Source organism: Acanthochromis polyacanthus, chromosome 14 (assembly GCF_021347895.1).
Source record: "Acanthochromis polyacanthus isolate Apoly-LR-REF ecotype Palm Island chromosome 14, KAUST_Apoly_ChrSc, whole genome shotgun sequence".
NCBI lineage: Eukaryota > Metazoa > Chordata > Actinopteri > Pomacentridae > Acanthochromis > Acanthochromis polyacanthus.
Genome location: NC_067126.1, coordinates 28,607,360 through 28,627,242, shown reverse-complemented (window position 1 = coordinate 28,627,242; position 19,883 = coordinate 28,607,360). Strand labels below are relative to the sequence as shown.

At 39.4% G+C, this 19,883-nt stretch overlaps 1 protein-coding gene across 2 annotated transcripts in view; it reads left to right on the top strand.

The window, feature by feature from the left end:
- The window catches only part of tmem198a (transmembrane protein 198a), a 42,139-nt gene that overhangs the window by 3,805 nt on the left and 18,451 nt on the right, over positions 1–19,883 (top strand). The window contains exons 2-3 of one of the 2 annotated variants that reach the window (XM_022190269.2): positions 16,731–16,831; positions 18,672–18,927. In XM_022190269.2, coding sequence (XP_022045961.1) covers positions 18,789–18,927 — 139 coding nt within the window. In that variant the 5' untranslated portion in view covers positions 16,731–16,831; positions 18,672–18,788. The remainder of the gene's footprint in view (positions 1–16,730; positions 16,832–18,671; positions 18,928–19,883) is intronic. The other variant, XM_022190268.2, reaches the window with a different exon arrangement.

Below are 19,883 nucleotides of genomic sequence, written 5' to 3'. Positions count from 1 at the left end.
TTACCAGGAGGATGGCTGACAGGGGCTACGCTGGGTCAGCCTGCACTGGATGCTGGGGCCTCCGGCTGTTTGGTCTAAAATTAGACGAGAACTTTGCAAAACAGGGGGTAGAGCAGAGGAGGAATATGTCACAATTGGAAATTAGCCGCTGCACAGAGAGATTCTGTGTTATTAGACAAGCTAAGATGTCTAAACTGAGATAAATCTGTCAGCAGCAGCACATAGACAACGCAGATGTAAACAGTTGTATTTAATCAGATGCAAAACAGCACTAAGATCATAATAGCTGCATTATATAATGGCCATCAACCACTGAAAACCTCCAATCGCAATGACCCCTAGTATGAATGTGGTTATTTGTGCCGTCACAGTCAATACAACAAACAGAGCAAAGGGGAAGAAGAGCTAAACTGAATGCGGTTATTCAGGACGGGTCTACAGAGAGACAGAGCTGTGAGCAGCACAGTTAATAGAAACAGTGAAAGATAGAAGGCAAAGCTTTCTACAGAGGAAATGTGTGTATGTTTGTGTGTGTTTGCTACTCAACAGTACTTACTGCTGACTCTCGTTGTGTGTTTATGCCATCCGAGTACAAAATGTACTGTTTGTTTTTCCACTGGTGGGAAGACTTGACATGATACAGCATAATTATACACCACAGCATGCAGTGTGACTTCTTTATTGAATATGTTTGTATTAGCTGTGGAGACACGGCTCTGTAGTTCTCTTTAGAGTCCTTCAGCTCGTTGTTTTGATTTCTCAGCACCACCACTTCACTGTTATGATTCGGTCTTACCAATCTCATCAGCCAATTCACTACAGGAGCTGTACTCAACAAATAAGCGCAGTTAAATCCACTGTAAGCCACATACCCAGCACCAAGTGTTAGCAACTCGGAGAAGAGGAACTGGTTCAGAAAAGAGAGATTGGACTTTGTCAGATGGCCAGGGACATGACTGAAAATAAATGCTAATGTAGCTGCTAGATGTGCAAACAGGCTGTCTGCAAACACACTCAACACATCCGCTCCATGAGGTGATAATATGTCGGCGTTATGTGGACAGCTTACTGGAATATTGCAATTTAATGCTGCTTTATTCTCCAAACTGCACCATCTCAGGAGCAAATATTGGGACTTTACTACGCTACATTTATTTTTGAGCTACTTTGCAGAAAATGGACAAACAGTGTTTGTCAAATAGAATGTCCTCTTCTACCTGAAAGAAGAAGATTATTCAGAAATGTCTGTGAGAAGACACTGCACTAAAATTGTCCTCTTCGTGCAAGTTGAGCGTACGTTTTGATGTGCAGTCATATAGTTCTGAACAGCCACCATCATTTCATTTGGGAAAAGACAAATGAATCCGTGTGGGATTGAAGACAAATTTAACGCTGTGGCTTAAAGTAGGTCTTGTGTTCAGCAAGTGGAAGAAAAGAAGAGAGAGAAAGAGCAAAGTGGGTGACAGCAGCAGAGAGATAAACGATGTTGGAAAGAGAGACTATGAAACACAGAGAATGAGCTGTAATCTGATGAAAGCCTCTTTACTCCCCTGTCACCTCACCTTCAGGCTGCAAGCAATGACCAAGGCTTACAGGGGGATCAATGCTGAGGCCACCAACATACACACACACACACACACACACACACACACACACACACACACACACACACACACACACACACACACACACACACACACACACACACACACACACACACACACACACACACACACACACACACACACACGAGTCGAGCTTTCATCACTTCAGAGGACAATACATTGACCTACAATCATGTTCTAGCCTATCTGTGACCTTACCCTAACCTTACATCCACACTTTCCTTCAAATTCAATGATTTCCATCATGAGGACTCTTCATTTTGTCCCTGAAAAGAAGGTGTGACCCCACAATGTGACCACAGAAACAGATTTATGTAATACAAGCACACATTTCACTTTAAATTCTGTGAGGCTGCCTATACAACATCTGAAGACACACTGTGTAGAGAAGAAGTTTTTGTTCTTCTGTACTTTGTCCTGACACCAAATGAGTAGACTGATTAAAGAATGGATTGATGGATACACAGAGAGGCGTGTGATGAGAGATTGATCGGCCAGAAATGAGGACATCACATCCAGCATGGACACAATGCGCTGCTATCGGGTTTAGTTTTCTATATATGTGGGCCAAAGGGTGTAGTGCGACAAGAGATTAATGGGTTGGCGAAGGACATTCAGCCCAAAATCAGAGTTTTCAATGTCAAGAAGGTGCCTCTTTTCTTTTAAAAAACCCAACTAGATCTCCATGGTAACACATGCTTCAGAGCAGGTTTTGTTTGAGATTTAAATCAGCTGTCAGAAAATCCTTTCACCCATTCTCTTCCTGACCATATTCTTTCAGACCGACTCGGAGAGAAAAAGTATATCTGAAAACTTGTTGAGCCATACTGTAGTAATGTCACTGAATGAAGCCTTGCGGTGAAAGTAGGGAAAAAGTATGTATTGTGTTACCACGGGAACCTACATGCACTTAATCAGCAATGCAGAAAATATTTAAATATATTTTTATCTGTGGCCCTGGTTTGTTGCCAACTCTGTTTTACATTGCTGGCACTGCAGTTAGTAGAGCACAGATTGTAATATTGATTAGTCTATTGGTATTTATTGCAGAGAATATTCAGTCAATAATATTACTTCACCTTGATTTAAAATGATTTCCACACATCCTTTATTATTGCACAGTGAGCAACCTAAATGCACTCGCTTAGTATCCTGTTTAAATGTATGCAGATTAAAGTTTCAGAGCTCTAATGTGCAGCTGTCACATTTGAGGTTAAAATTAATATAGTTACTTACATGATTAACAGTTTTCTACTGGCATTTCTCTCTTGTATTCTTTGCAGTTACAGTGTTGGCTCTGCTGGAATGTATTCCCTAATAGCTCTCCATTATAACAAGCTGTTCCAGCGTGCAATCAGTCAATTCTGTGCATTAGAAGAGTGAAATGACATGTCAAACACTCCCTTTTATGGAGAGCCTGGTAAAAAGAAAGAATAAAAAACTGAGTTAACAAAGAAAGTCGATGACTATCATTGTGATTCCCATTATCTCTGATTGGGGTTTTAGGTTTTGTGGATCCAGCCAACACAAAGACAGCCTAACTACGTAAAACTTGCTTCTCTCAGGTGTGTGAGATGTCTATAGGTCACTTAGACATCTCGATTGACTCGTCCCTCCAAGGGAGGAAGTAATAGAGAATGCTTCTTAGCTTCCACACAGATCACTCTTCTGAATTTAAATGGAATCCTCTGGGCATTAAAGAATCCAGCCTAAGGTTGTATGTCTCTACGTGTCCTCTCGGCACCAAAAAAAGGCAAACTAAATGAACTGGGAGGAGGAACACCTTGATGAAGATAAGAAAACTGATGAAGCAAAAACTGCTAACAGCGAAAGACATTGAAACTGTGATCAACCTTGATTTTGTTAAAGGCTTCCCCATTTAGCATTAAGCTCACAGACTGTTGCTTTTACTGAAATTGCCAGTAAATGACACTGAATTGCATGTTCACTTGAAAACACATACATGGAAAATTGTGTTATTATGGTTTCCTCTACCGATGCCAATGCTCTATTTATTAAAAGAGCTTTGTTAATAATGTGCTGTTACATTTCCTTTAAGAATGCCAGTGATGTCTCTACTCCCTGATCCGTCATATTTCTACGCCTATTCGAAGTTCTATTTATTTCAAACTGAGCATGAAATGCAAAATATGAGTGAAATTCAAAAGGAAAGTGACGAGCAAGGAAATTTAAATTGACTCAGAAACAGAGTTCAAAGGAAATCAGAAGGGAAATCTCAACTTCTCAAGCTTCTCATGCAAAATTACAGCGATTCTTTATTCCGCGCTGTCAAAGTCAAGCTCTGCTGAACAAATTGATCAGCCTCGATACCTGTATTTTCTAAAGCATTTATATGCAGAAAACTCAACAGTTTCCCAGCTAAGCAGTCCGGTTAATCATAGATACAACAGTGGAGGCATTTCCAAAAAATAAAAAAGACTGTCTGCACCGTTCTGGTTACTATGCCAACTGGGATGACCAGGGAGCTAGCTGCTACAGCTTTAAACAGTAATGGCCATCATCAGTGAATCTGCGGATAGTTTAATGCATCACTCACTCTGTAAAATACCTGAAAATAATATCTAATCACAAGTTTCCACTGCCCACGCACTTGAAGTTGCAACTTATATACAACAAAGAAGTACAATACCCAAACATGCAGCTTGTAATGATAAAACAATATGTATATATTTGTATATCAGAGGATAGAAGAGTGAGTGATTTGGTTGTTTCCTCTATAAATACCTCACATTTCTAAACTGTAGTTCACATTAATGAAGTGAAGCATTTCAAAGCTCGGTGGAAGTATTGGCAGCAGCTTGCCGGCATTCACTGTAGGGAGAAGTGATAATTGGTACATTGCTGTCATATCACGGTGGAACATCCTCCTCTGCATGACAAAGGTCACCTGTGCGCATGTACTGTTGTTTCCTTTAAATACTGCACTCACAGAGTTGTCACGTTGCTGCCAGGCTCATTATTGAAATAAAGACCGTCATCCTCCGGGATATAATGGCCGAACAGCAATAATTTGTTGTTATATCTCAGCGGTGAATGGAATAACAGTAATTACACTATGTCTTTATTCTACTGTATGATTTATTGAGAACAGCTATTATATTTGAGGATTATTCTACACACCGTGAGCGCAATTGTAGGGCACCTGAGTGTTCTGATCTGATCATTATTTCTCTGTACATTTTCCAACTCCAGATACTCTTTAAACAGTTCAGTTTTACTAACTAAGTTTTTTAAGTCTTTGAGCTTTTCTTGAACAATTGACTGTTATTTTAAAGGCGTTCCGTTGTGTTGTTCAGTTACAGACAACTAAAACGTTTCAGAAAAAAAATGCATTAATTTAAAATATTATTGAAAAATTAGTATTTTTATAAATAGTTATTTGTTCCAATACAACGCTAGAATATAAAATTGTTTTACTGTATTTGAAACAGAAAAAACATTATTTTATTTGTGTCAAATATATAATATTCACAAGAATCACAGACAGAAGTATTATTTTACATACTGACTGTAAAAAAAAATTAAAATTGATAACTCACATAAAACTATTCATAATGTTGACATAAAATGCATTTTTTATTACAAATAATACTTTATTCTTTTACAATGCTTAAAATACTTGAAATGAGCAAAATATGTCATTATTTTCTAGACATTTGCTATAAATTTAACAGTTTTTACACTTTTTGCTCATAGTATTCTATCATTTGTTAATGTATTTCTTCTGAACTTGATTCACAGTGCATGTAAACTTGAACTTGATTTCATAACTTTGCATTCATATTTGTGTGGATAGCACTTCATTACCTCAGGTAGAATATGTCAAAATGGGATTTAACTGCTACTGAACAGTCAAAGATAATGACATACTTTTGATATTTATGAAACACATTTTTGGAAAAATCCGTCACCATTCACCACTGCCCAATCAAACTTTGATTGCAAATCATCAACTGAGCTACAAAAAGGCATAGGGAAGAAAAAGAGCATATTAAAAGCAAAAGACTTGAGTACAAAAATATACACGATGTTACCAAAAACCCACTGTCCTTCCAGAACTGCCTGAAGTGCCATGTGCTCAGAGACATGGTGGAAGTAACATAACTAACACTGACTTAGATTCACTAGCTGAATATCAAGTTTGAGCAGAGAAATACCTGAATTTGATTTTCAAAGATGTTATGGACTGATGAAATGAGGGTGATGGAGCAGATGGATGTCCTCTGGCTGGGTCATTAATAGACACAGGACACCACTTTGATTCAGGCACCAGCAGTTGGGAGAGGGGATGCTGGTAGGGGCTGCTAACATTAAGGATGAGGTAGTTGTACCTTTTCAGACTGAACATGATCTGAAAATCAACTCCCAAACTTACTGCCAGTTTCTGGAAGAGGCTTTAGTCAAGGAGATCTATAGGAAGAAGTCTGATGCATTCATGATTCCCCATTGCATGCATCTAAGCATTCCACTGTTTGGCTGGATAGCAAATGCATCAAAGATGACCAAATAATGACTCAGCCCTCTTCTTCATCCGATTTCAATAATCTTGAAAGCTTGTGAAAACTTTCAAGCCTGAGATTTCCAGTGAGAAAACACAAAAACACGTGTTTGAACAGCATTTACGGGGCTGTGGTTTCTGTTTTAGTGAATGTTAATCAGGAGTAGATCGAGAAAGTCCACAGATGGAAGGCTCGTGGGACTTAATGAAAAGAAAAGTGGCTGCATAGGTCACTAAATTATTCTAAAAGGACAGAAACTGGCATTTAATTGACTCTTTTTGTTACCAATTTGTTAAACTTACTCCATTACATTTTTTTGGTAATTTAGTTGGCTAATAATTCTGCACACTAAAAATCGTCTAATAATTGGGCAATTATATATTCCCCTGAGAAACGCCAAGCTAAAGTTATTTTGCTGAACATTTAGGTTTGAAGTTTAACATTTGACTGAGAGTCTTGCCACTGTTCAACAATACAATTAATCAAATTAATCCAATATAATAATCCAATATAATTAATTAATAAAACAATTTGCCTAATAACTGTGTGCTCAGTGTATTTACTGCATCAGATTCTAACTGTCTGAGTTATATTCTGATTCCCATCATTGCCCTCCTTTTACAAAACACAAACACGCTCACACGCAGTAGTAGCCTCTCCGGTGACAGATGGACTGGATGGAAACACAGTCATCCTGTTAGTAATCATGACATCAGCCACCCTGTCACATGCACATGAGTGCTCTTTCATTCTCTTTTCTATAAAAAACAGCAGAACAGAAGAGTGAAGATGCTGACAGATAGGATAGGAACCATCGCCATGGCTGCTTTTGTGTCGAGAATCGAGATCCTAAATCTTATTGGTATATGAGTCTGCATGACAGGCACAGAAGAATGAACCCATGAATGGTCAGACAGGAATGTTAGATTAAAACAGGCAACAAAGAAGCCCGATATCCAAATTATGCAAATTCTAAGTCAGACAATACATTTTTCACATTTACATTCAGCTACGGTTGCACATCAGCTTGGCAGAAACAATGGCTTGTTGCATCTCTTTGTCTGTTTAGAAATGTTGCACTTATAGCAATGTTTTTGTAGAAAGAAGTTGGTTTCCTGAAGGCATCTTGAGGTTGTGTAGTCCAGATTCCTGTGTGCAAATCTATATTGGCCTGCCCTATATAGTTGACTTTATTTTCTCAACTTCACTGTGATCCTCTCTGTAGCATCTTGTTAACCTCACAAGGGGAACAGATGTGGAAGCTCAGTAATGGGTTTAGTGGTATTAGGAAGGTTTACCTCAAACATTTCACCTATACTAACCAGACTAAACCCTAATCCCGCTTTAGTCTACTGAACTGTAACTCCATTCCAGTGGACTGTATTGTCCTGTATCCACACACAAAATCATCTGATACAAAAAGTGTGCTGACAGTCTGTTGACCTAACTCATACCACAGTTAAAGAACGCCATCATCCCATTAAACCCTCACACAGCAGACTAATTGCTTGTCAGCGCATTCTGTTTTGGACAACAATGACTTCTAAGAATTACATTTTAAGACATCTGAGACTTTTGCTGCCACCACAGTACAATAGCAGCGAAGGCATTTTTTTTTTCCCCTCTGGCTTGAAGTGCATTTTTAAAAATTCAACAACAGCATCCCTTGTCAGAAACAGGCTTCTTCCAAGATTCTGGACAGTCTGCAGGAAAACACACTGTCAGGTTTTTTTCGCTGAATACTTTTCACAGTGCAGTCTGTTTATTATCCAGAGTGATGACAGAAGTGTTTCTGGAGTTCAGGCGGAGATCTCAGGGGCAAATACCTCCAACCCTTCACATATGAAACTAAAACTCTCTGCATGCGTGGATATCACTGGAAGTTGTCTTCACGCTCCAGTTTCCAACTTTTACACAGCTAGTAAGCGAAACCCAAGAGATGTAACTAAGTTTGAAAATTTTGGAATCGAGAACCAAAAGACTTTTTTTAAGTGTAAAGTTAAAAATGTGCAGTTTGAGTGTGAAAATCATACATTAGCCTCCAGGGCCTTCACTTTCAATGTTTTTTGTTGGGTTTCCTTGGCATAGGAAGCTGAGGTTGTTGTTTTGTTTGGGATGACAAAGTGTCTTGAGAACAGATGAAAAGGCAGGAAGCTGACCTCATGTTACGAAGATGAAAAGTCGAGATTTTTTTTTTCTATTTCTCGAGTTAGACCTAATGTCTTTGAGGAGACATTCAATTAAACTTTGCTGCTTCCTGCAAACCCAACTGTGATGGCAGGATGAGGCTGACAGTTGTTCACGCCTCCAGACGCTTTGTAATTATGTGAAATACGGTGTGTGCGTGTGTGGTTTGCCCTCCTATTATTTTATCTTTTTTTTTGCGCTCTCTCTCTCTCTGAGCCTTCCTTGTTTCCTGTCTCCCTCTTACTGTCTGTCCAACGCTTCCAATCTCCACCCTGAAGAGCAGCGTGTCCTCGTTCTGGTGATGCTCTGTCGCCACCACTCAGTGTGGGGCCTCTGAAATATTCATGCTGACACACATGCACACACACCTAGAAACACACACACAGGCGCAAACACTTTCAAACCCTTCATCTTTTTCTCCGTCAGTTTGCCCGTATCAATAGAAGATTAAAAATATAATTTATCTCGCAGCAGGGTTTGGGAGGAAAAGCGTCACACGTGAGCAAACACACACTCGTGTCAGTGGGCTAAGGCAGAGAAGACTTTACCACCTCTCTGAACTTCTGCACAATTGAGTTTGATATTTGCTTTCTCAGTTTGTTTTTGAAGTGATCATTGGAAATTGGCGTGCAAAAACAGCATTTTTCATGTGGGCTATTTATATCAATTGTAAGTGCAGTGTGATTCCCAGCATGTATGGACTATTTCTTCCATCAAAGATCTGAGGATTAGAAACATCAGCACACTCACAGAGGTGAAGTCACGCCTCACTGTGGTTGGTAAACACACTTTTGGGGCCCCAGATATACAAAAACTAGCACAGAGCAAAACAAATCATAACAGCCTTATTACAGTGCCAGCAGTGCTCAGATTTGATCTGTGACCCCAGACTATCTGCTCATTTGTACGAGAGAGGACTCCGACAGAGAGCGCACCAGCACGCAGAATGGTTATTACACTGCCAGCGGTTCTGATATGTGACCTAACTTTATTGGCCTGTTATTATTGGACTGACAGGGGCATGCAAGCAAGGATGCGGCTGATAAAATCGTCATATGAAGTGTGATTTGTACCAGGGGTGCTGTGATCTGATTCAGTGCATCCCTGTTTGTTGGCAGGGAGGAAAAGCAAGCATGTGAAACATCATTTTGGTGTTGGTTTACCAGCAGAGTTTACATAAGCTGTCTGCGCAGCAAAATCTGTGTTGTGACTGGGCGCCTATATCATCGTATTTATTGCTTTTTCTCCAACATCATAACAACAAGAACAATATAAAGCGATGCCACAGTGACTCCGCCTGTGCCAACTTTCCCAACCTAGCCAAGGTACAAGGCTGTTTACTGTAACAATAAGATAAATATTTCAGTTTTTACGGGCAAAACAAATACGTTTCTTACAGTAACCTTTCGGTGTGTTATTACTGTTTGTCATAAAGAGAAATCAGCAGTAATATAGAGCTGTTCTCCTGCTGTTAATATAAATTTATGGTATGATGCTTCTCCCTTTATGCATTTTGAGTCCAGGCACAGTTCAGAAATCCCATGAGAATCTTTTCTGTTTTCGAATGGGTAAACAGAATCACTCGTGCATGCCAAAATGAGTACACAGTGCATCTCAGAAGAAGGATTTTCAGAAATGAGGAGAGTGAAAATGATTATTGTTTCTTGTTAAAAGCTTGCAGATGTTCCAATATAAAAATGTTGAGCCTGAGGATTTTTGGTTGATGGTTTTAAGATTCGTCAAATCAAATGTCACTAATCTTCGGAGCAGCAGGTTAAACTGTCCAGATGCTGATTAACGCCAGGCACAAAGTTAAGCGGATGCATTTAAATGACAATATTTGGCAAATTTGATCTGTTGGTGGGACAACAGGAAAACTCGAGAGAGATCCTAAAATCAATAGGATTCATCCTCTGGGAACCACAAATGACTGACTAATGAATAGAAAATGACATCCGTAGAGACAAGCAACCAGCAGAGCTAAATGTTTGCTCCTCCATCAAGGATAGGTTTGTTTTAAGCCACTAAACACTTCTGTTATTGTAGATGCAGTGTTTGGTTCAGAGGACACCCTAATATGCTGGTGAATTATAAAGAGGCCCTAGCTGAATAGGGTCAGAGGTCAGAACCATCTGCAGCCAGGGAGCCTCAAAGAAACCATCACGGATTGGCTCTCAGCATGCACATTCCCATGGAGACGAACCCCCCGTCCTATTTGCAGGGTCCTTGTACCGTTGCTGGTTGTTATAGCAACAGACAGGACGTGACATTGTTGCATAATATGCTGTTTTTGCTCTTCCTCCTTCTGACCTTATTGGTGGGCTATTTTCTAATCATGTCATCTCTCTGTGGGTGTAGCAGTAGGCAGAGTTACTGTCGGGTCACCACAGGATGTGAATCGACAAATTCTCCACTCAGAAACTGACATGCAGCGTAAACGGAGGATGATTACTGTTATATTCACAACAAATTCATACATTTTGATAAAGCTGTCAACAGAATATACATGGGTGGAGTGCTTAAGATTGAAGGATTGCGTGGTGCTCAAACTGTGGCATTGTTTACCTGTTGGACATTGACTCTGAACCTCAACAAAAGTGTTTTTTCCCCTTTTAGAAGTAAAAAAAAAAACAACTCAATTTGCATCAGGAAATTCGATTTCAAATCACTGCTCTGCCTTTTTCTAATTGGAACTTGTTTGTAACACTCACTGGAATCAGACTAATTGTGCGACACGATCTCCCCCACGTCCCCATGTGACTGCGGGGGTGTCGGTATTTCTAAGCTTAGCATGTAGCTCGCTCGTTAGCCAGCACTGTGTAACTAAGCAACCCACCACCTCATCCAAGAATTTATTCGATTTTGTGCTGCAAAGAACTTTCTTTTTCGCTTCCATCTGTTAATATTGGATACGATGGACCTACCACGCTAGAAGAAGAAGTAAGGACTCCCACAGGCACTTTTGCACACATGATAAAAACTAAACTTTTTCTTAATCAGATTTTTAACAAATCCCTGCAGAGCTGATGGTTAACATTTGCACAAAGGTTAAAAAGTGTTTTGAGAAGTGCAGGAAAGTTCTTGACTGTCTTGAGAAGACATTCATTGTAAGAAAGCAGAAAAAAGAAAACAGAAACCAAAGACCGCTTTAGAGACGATTGCATTTGAGCACATTTTCACTATGTGATTATTCTTTCTGGCATTGCAGTAGCATCCTTTGTCATGAATTCTCAGTTGGGTCTTCCTCCTGACTCAGGGGCGCCTGTGGTGTAACTAAGCTGCAGTCTTTGCAATCTGTTTCACTATTGGAGTGGAAGCAATTATGAAGTGGAATTCTTCCAACTGCTTTTCAGGTTCTTTGACCCGCTCTGTAGGGAATTCAAACTAGAACAATTTTCCTTTGGTTTGAAATCATAGCTCTGGTTTGCAGGAGCATATCCAGGTTTTTAAATGATTTGCACCAACAAACAGCCACTTTGTGAATGATTTCTGAATTAAATTTTTGGTGCTTTGAATAATTTAGAGGATTGTGTAGCCTTAGCAGAGGTGTTTTCTCTCTTAATGCTTTTAACTTTCCAATATAGGCCGTAAAAAATCTTACTGCAAGTCACTGTTTTTATACATCTCAGCCAAGTTTTACCACATCTTAAAATGAAAATCCCTCTGCTGCTCCATAAATGATATTCTGTCCTTGAATCTGAGGAGTCACATAGTGGAATTCATTCACATCAACTTCATAAATGTGAACTGATAGTTTTGATGCTAGATTTTTATTTTTTTCAGTTAACTTTAATCTTTTTTCCACATTTTTATATTGCTATACAATTATGCATTTTGCATGTAAAGGTTGTTTTGTTATCAGTGCTGATTGTGGGCTTGTTGTGTCCAGTAAAGCTACATGTCAGTTTGAAACATGCTGATTTCGACCTCCTCCAGCTTGCAACAACAGGATGGTCAATGCATCCTAATTTACTGGGTTGCTGTAGTCAATACTTTATGTGACTTCATTTACATGTTTCTCGGTTTTAGCAAATATGCTGAGCAATGCAATTGTGAAATCATGTCTAGAATTGGATTTTAGTCATTGTTATCGCTTCCTGTGCTACACACCTTCACAGTTTTAAGTCAGTTGCTGCATAAAGCTGATTATTAGTCTGACTGTACCAGACTGTAGACATGTTGTGTTGCTAAAACATCAGCGTGTCTTCTGTTTTGCGTGTGTGCGTGCCACAGTCATTACTTCATAACTAGAGCTACCTCCCCCGTGTAACCAGGCAGGAGAGTGAATGCTTGAGTGTGTGTTTACACTTCATACATTTATGTGTATGAATGTGTAAGGCAAGGACAGGCAGGCAGGAACAGAGCGACAGTATGTGGGTATGTTATCTGTACTCAGACATGACAAGTGCATTGACCTGGATGAGGAAACCTGACACAGGTAACAGAACTAAAAATTTAATATTCAACCTCAAACCCACAGAGACTGTAAAGGAAGGGTGCAGTGTGGATATGATTTAGTGGTAGTGCTACTGTACCAAAGCCACTGTACCGCACAGCACAACTATTTGAATTTCCCTTTCTGGTAATTCCTTAAAGAGCCCATATCATGGTTTTTTTAAGGATTTCCCCTTTCTTTAAGTGCCTTTTGTTCATATAAAATCTCTGCAAACAAAAATAAGAGCTCAAGGGAGTTACCGTCTGCCACAGAAAACACTGCTACTAAACTACTGGAAACACCTGGTTTGAGGTCCAGGCTTTTCTTCTGTTACTTATTTACATCACTATGGAACACATTTCCATAATGCCTGCCAAGCAGCCAGTTTGGCACACCCTCAAACAAAAAAGTAACTCATTATTTAAGCCATTATTTTGTCACCAGCCTCTAAAGCTATGTCTTTATCACTGTAATTATAGATCAGGGGCTACCGTAATTAACATTGCATTGCTTTTGTCAGCTGACCAATCAGAGCAGACTGAGCTTTTCGACTGGGGAGCCTTAAATAGACAGAAGCTGAGATGGTGCATTTTAGACGGATGAGGAGAAAAGATGTTGTAGCAATGTATATACATAATGTACATAAAAATATTCTAATAGACCCCAAAATTTAAATGTACAAACCTATGAATGTGCAGAAGATGGGCTCTGTAAAGCTCCAGGTGTATCAGTAAAGAAGCTGTGGAACAAGTATTGCACTCTTCTACAGGAGTTATGCTGAAATGCGTGACAGGCTGCAATTTTTACTTCAGCAAACCCGCACTTTTTTAAAATTTTATGTTTACCATCTGTTGATCCGGAAAGAACAAACTCTCTCTCTGAGATCTGGGACTTTACTGAACAGACAACTGAAGATTTTCATATTCAGGATACATGACTGTGGAAAAATTGGGAATGGAAAGATCTGTGTGAAGAAGGAGTTTAGAAAGGCAGCGAATAGCTTAAGAAACATTTGCATTAATCGCTGTGCCTTTGCAAGAGAAATCGGACAGCTGTATTAAAGACAGAGTAAAGTACTTGCTTGGTGAAATAATGTCAGTTGCAGCTCAATTTAAATGTAGCTACCAGTGAGTGAGACTATAGACTTACTAGATCTTAATTTGTGTCTCAGCTGGAAATTAAATCTTTGGGATTCAGTGCTTGAATGAGTGTGGAGCTGTGTGTGGGTGTTTATCTAACAGCATGAGTCTATGATCCATAAATCACACACTTTACACTGCAACTGCATGAGTTTTCTGCATAATTGATTTTTAAAAGATCCGCTTTTACCATTTGATTTGATGCAATTTTTTTGTCCTGCCGAAGCTGTGATGTTTCTGTTTTACGCTGGGCTAGTGGGAGACATTTTGACTGACCGTGTTTGCCCGAAGTTATCCTCACGCGCGATCTGTGAAACATCGCTGGCTTTGATCGCTTTGTTAGCTGACGGCAGAAACACTATAAAAAAGATCAATGCGGAAACCCCACACGTTTTCATCCCACAGACGTCCACTTAATCCTTTAAAAACAGGCCTTTCAGACAAAGCAATGGGTTTCTGTTTCCGAGCAGCACGTCTGCATCGACAACCCACCCCAAACTGATCTTCCTGCTCTTTCTATGACCCAAAGGACACAAAAACATCAATTAAGAATAAAGTTAGCAGAGAGATTGAGTATCACTGCTGCGATTCAGTATAATACAGCTCATCTCAACACAAAATCTCATTAGATGAAAGGTATACATTCCACTAAGTACAGGAAGTGAATACTAAAATCAGTAATTGGTCATAACTCACAAATAGCTTAGTAGGAAGAGTCCCATTAGCTGAGTGTACTGCTTGCCCTGCAAAACCCCAACATTTACATATTACAGTAAATTAAATGCAGCCAGTGGAATCTTATTATGTGCAGGAGGTAATCACATCAAATAACTACAACAATATAACCATGGTATTGTTAATATTGCATGTTTGATTAAGCTTGTTTATACAATGCGTGATTTCACTTGCTCTGATGGAAACAAAGGTTTTGCCTTTTCTACACAGTTCAAAAACAGTGATTTAAGATTTTTTTTCAGTATTTTTGAAATGTGAACATAAGTGTCAATGAAAAAAATCATATCAAAAAAACCTGTAACTGTGAATACAAATAAAATGTCATTTTGAAAAAGAAAGCTGACATTTTTAAACATAAAAGTACTTTTGAAATAAATTTGCAAAATTTAATATAATTTCTCACATATTTTAATTTTTAATTAATAGACTTCTGCTTGCTGAAACAATTTGTTTGAAGTTAACTACTGTAAATATATTTCTGAAATTCGGTAAATAGAAAAATAACAGTTGGTTCTGTAATTTTACATAGATTAATTTGTTAAATGAGAGATATGTTAGAATAGAGTAAAACAGAATGTGTTTTATTGTCATTATATAGTGTACAACGAGATCAGTGCAAACAAGAAGGTGCAAGATAAAAGTCTTAGAAATCTTAAAGATAGTGCAAACAGTCTGTATTTACAAATGTACGATATAAATAACAGAGTAAATATGTTGTATAATAACACATTTTTGCTTCAGAAACATTGAATGCATGTCACTTATGTCACTTACAGTGTAGTAGTATTGTATTTATTCATTTTTGTCATTCATTCTTGTATATATTGTACATATTGTTGCTATTATTATTATCATTACTGTACATATGGTTAGTGCTCTCTAAATTGCCCGTAGGTGTGAATGTGAGTGTGACTGTTTGTCTGTATATGTAGCCCTGTGACAGACTGGCGACCTGTCCAGGGTGTCCCCTGCCTTCGCCCGAGTCAGCTGGATAGGCTCCAGCACCCCCCGCGACCCTAGTGAGGATAAAGCGGTGTATAGAGGATGGATGGATGGATGGTTAGTGCTGCTCTGAAAGTTGTTTGCTGCTCTAACACTGGAAATTTCCCCTGACGAGGGGAGTAGTAAGGGTTATCTTATCTGTTTTTATTCATATATAATTAAAATAAGCACTGATAAACTGTGAAAATACAGTTTTTATGATAGAATACAGTGGGATTAGTGCAACAGCAAAGCTTGCAATGTTTCAAATGCATATGATCACATGTATCTTTTTGTTTTTACGTTGATGTTCTCTTTTGTCTCCAGACTATTTCTCCACTTAGTTACATATTTCAAATGTAATTGAGCCATCTGCCCATCATGGTCCTTGGATATTTCAGTCACACCCCACAGGTCACCTAGAAAGCACCAGTGCTGATTGTTTGATCTCCACTCAGTCACAGTGCAGTGTGACAAACTGTCCCACTTTAAACATATTCTGTATGATCACTGACAGGTGAAGTGAATAACATCAATCATCTTGTCATAATGCAACATTCTGCTGGGAAACCTTGAGTCCTGACATTCATGTGAATGTTTGACATGTACCACCCACCTAATCATTACAGGCCAAGCAACTCCCGAACTCCTCCACCACCCATGATAACAGCAGTCCTTGATGCCAATTGCCATCCTCAGCAGAACAATGCACCCAGACACACTGCAAAAACTGCTCAAGAGTGGCCCAGGGATGTTCACCCAGGTTCCACACTCAACAGGTCCGCATCTTTGAGCATCTGTGAGATGTGCCAGGATAAACCTGGTCTAGGTAGGTCCCACCCTGCAACCCGTAGGATCTACAGAATTCACTGCCACAGGAGATCCCCAGAGGTCCTGTGTCCATGCCCCACTAGGCCAGAAGAGTTTTTGCAGCATAAAGGAGACCAACACAATATTAGCCAGGTGGTCATAAAGTTATGCCTGATAGGTGTATGTGTGGGTTACAGCATATATCCGCTTACCTGCTGTGGTTTGGACTTCTGTCTGGTCTCCCTGGATTGCCGTTTCCCGTTCAGATTAAGTTAGATTTATTCCTTTGTCTCTCCAGCTCCTGTGGCTGTAATCCCAAACACCAGCGTATTGCCTGTCAGCTGACGCGCTCGGTGTGATTCCTGCCGAGCGCACACTTCCCGGTCCGCTGAACAGCAGGTGGGAAACTTTTCTCCGGCCGTGTCTGCATCTCTCTGAAGCCGCATATCGTTGCAGCTAACACCCTCAGTGGTAGTCTGTGTTGAGCGCAAACTTTCACGTCGGCTGACAGCGGAGGTCTCTCCTCTAGCCCTGTCTCTCTTCAAAAGCTCTTTGGCTCAGGCAACTTACTCCATTCGACAAAATAAACTTAGCATGAAGCGAACTGAATTCCCATGCTGGTGGTTGTAAACAAAGAAGTGAGCACCTCCTGGAAAGGTGTGAAGGTGTCCGAATTCACTCACTACAACCAAAAGAGTCCTTTTATTTTGGAGTGCTATCTGAATATTAACTTACCAATGCTACACCCCTTATAGTGCACTCAAAATATCCCACCATTACGGTGAAAAGTAGCATACAGCCAATGGTCACCAAACAATATGTACCGTCATGCATTGCGCAATGAAGAACGCGAATCGGAGGAATTAAAAAAGAGGTCATTAACCCGTTTAATCCCAAAGTTTTCCTTGCAAAATAAGTGCATGTATTTTACTCCCTAACACATAATATATACATTTTTTCATTTTATGTTGGTTTTGTTAGTGCAAATGTAGCTTTTATATTCCATTGGGAAACTGCACATCCTAAATTTACAGAAATTCTTCAGTTTGACCTATTTACACATCTTAGGAAAAAACGAAGATTAACAGTAATACGTGTAATATATCATAACTAGGTATGGTTACAAATGTGTTCACAACTTTGTAAGATACATAAAGATACCATGGCAATCCATACTGAACAGAACTAAAATTGACAACATTGCATTTACTGCATTTCACAGTCTCATAGTCTCTTCACTCAGAGAACTAAAGTTAAAATGTACCATACGTTATACCTGTATCTCCTTTACATTGCTGGACTGAAGTCTGATTTTTACAAATTATCCACTCGTCTGGCTTTTTGACTTTCTCACCTTGTAATACCATCTGAAGTCTAACAAAAATCCTTGTTTCCTTGTCCACACTCTCAGACCTTAATCGTCCCGATTCTTGATTAATAAACTTAACATTTTGTCTCTTAAAAGTTTTATACTGCATACAGTGCTGTGCAATAAAAACTGTGTATTAAGGAATGTGGGGATTCTTCATTTTTCATGTTAACTGAAGGATTAAGTGTTATAGTCAGGGGAAATTCTCCTGCTTCTTGAGTTAAGTGAATCATTTAAAAGCCCGTTGGATAATTTAAAAACTACATAGTCATGAAGTTGAGAACAGGGCTCTTTTTTGCAGCTCATGCAAAATTAGTCTTTTGTAGATACATGGTTTTCACGGGACAGCTGATTTACTATTTCAAGTGAGTGATCAGAGGAGTAACGGATCAGGACCAAGTACAAATGGGAAAACATTAATTCTAAAAACTTTAGCTTCGTGGCACAAATACAGGGCCCACAAACTGCCTCGTACTTGTGCCACAAATTTCCCACAACATGCAGATTTATGCAAATGCATTCTATTGATCTTTCCATGGCAACCGTTCTGAGTGTGCTGCACATCTTCTGCTGCTGGTCCAATACTTCCCAACTGTTGGCAACAATTTGTTGCAACCTTTTTACGGTAACACCAAGTGAATGATAGTGGCTGAGTTGCATTTTTATCTGCAGCAATACTTGTGTGGCTGTGCTGAGATGTTTCTTTTTTCAAAATTATGGAGCCTGCTTACTGCACTGTCAGCACTCACAGCTGAGTACTTAAAATGAACAATCAATTATCACTCTCTCCTTTCTTTTTTCATTCTCTCAATCATACTCACTCCTGCCGCTTTTCCCCATCTTTCTTTTTTCTATCTCTACTATTTGCAGAGAGAAACGTCTCCATGGGTGAAGTCCACTGATCCAGAAATCCCTTCACATCCCCTCCACCCCTGACCCCTGTCCTCCTCTTTCTCCCTAAACCTCCCCCTCTCCACTTCAGCCATCATGACGTCCACCAGTCGGCTGCTGGGTTTGGCTGAGGTGGGGCTGAAGTGTGACCAGGAGATTGAGAGGAGATATGAGATTGTGCCCTCAGTGGTCTGCTCCATGTGCTGCCTCTTTGGAATCATCTATTGCTTCTTTGGTAAGTGATGATTTAGTCAAAAATAATAAGTGAACATTTCTGGAATACCCACTGGTATGTTTTTTCTAAAGTTAAGAACACTACTACTTTGTATGTTGACTGTGAGGCTATCATCAACGGCCACTTAGTTTAGCTGAACAAAAGACAAGTCAAGTTTAATCCCCATTGCTGTTGCACAAAAGTGCTTTGCAGGAGAGAAACAATACTAATATTGAACTTTGACCTAACAAGTTTCCATGTTAACATTAAGACCCTACACTGTGAATTTACCTGAGGATATTAAATATTATGGTTAAAACCTTCCAAATGATATGAAATGGAAATTTACCAGGCTAAATTGTGAATGTAAGACCCGGCAGTACTAAGAAAACTCCTGCAGAACCAGGCTCAGGGAGGGCAGCCATCTGCCTTGACCAGCTGGGGTGGAGGTAAAGAGGAGGACAATAAAAGGAAAGCAGTAAGACAGAAAAAAAGGCATGAAACACATTTCATCTGCATCTGTAAAGGTTACGATAGAACATGTTGTAGATCTTTCTGTTTAAATCATATGTAATGCAGTCTTTTTGTCAGCATGAGGTGGCCAGGCAAACAGTGGAGACTCCAGGAAGATGCATTTAACCCTGGTAATACCCTGTAAATCACAACATGCCATTTCCGCACTTTCTGTATGTTTTAAACAAACACTGCATACCATGTATATTTGTAAGATTTACAGATGCTGGTAAGGATGTATTGGTAAGGACCAAAACCTGACTGCCTGTTTCTTGACTTTACACTCAGACAAATGTATTCTTGCAATTGCTTCATATTCACTAAACAGATTTGTGCAAATGCTGTCATTTTTATATAACTTTCAGCAGGAAAGCAAATGAGTGTGTCACTGAAAATGTCAAATCTACTTTAACATTCGTGTAAAATAATATTTATGATCCACCAGTAGTCATGCCTTTTTACCT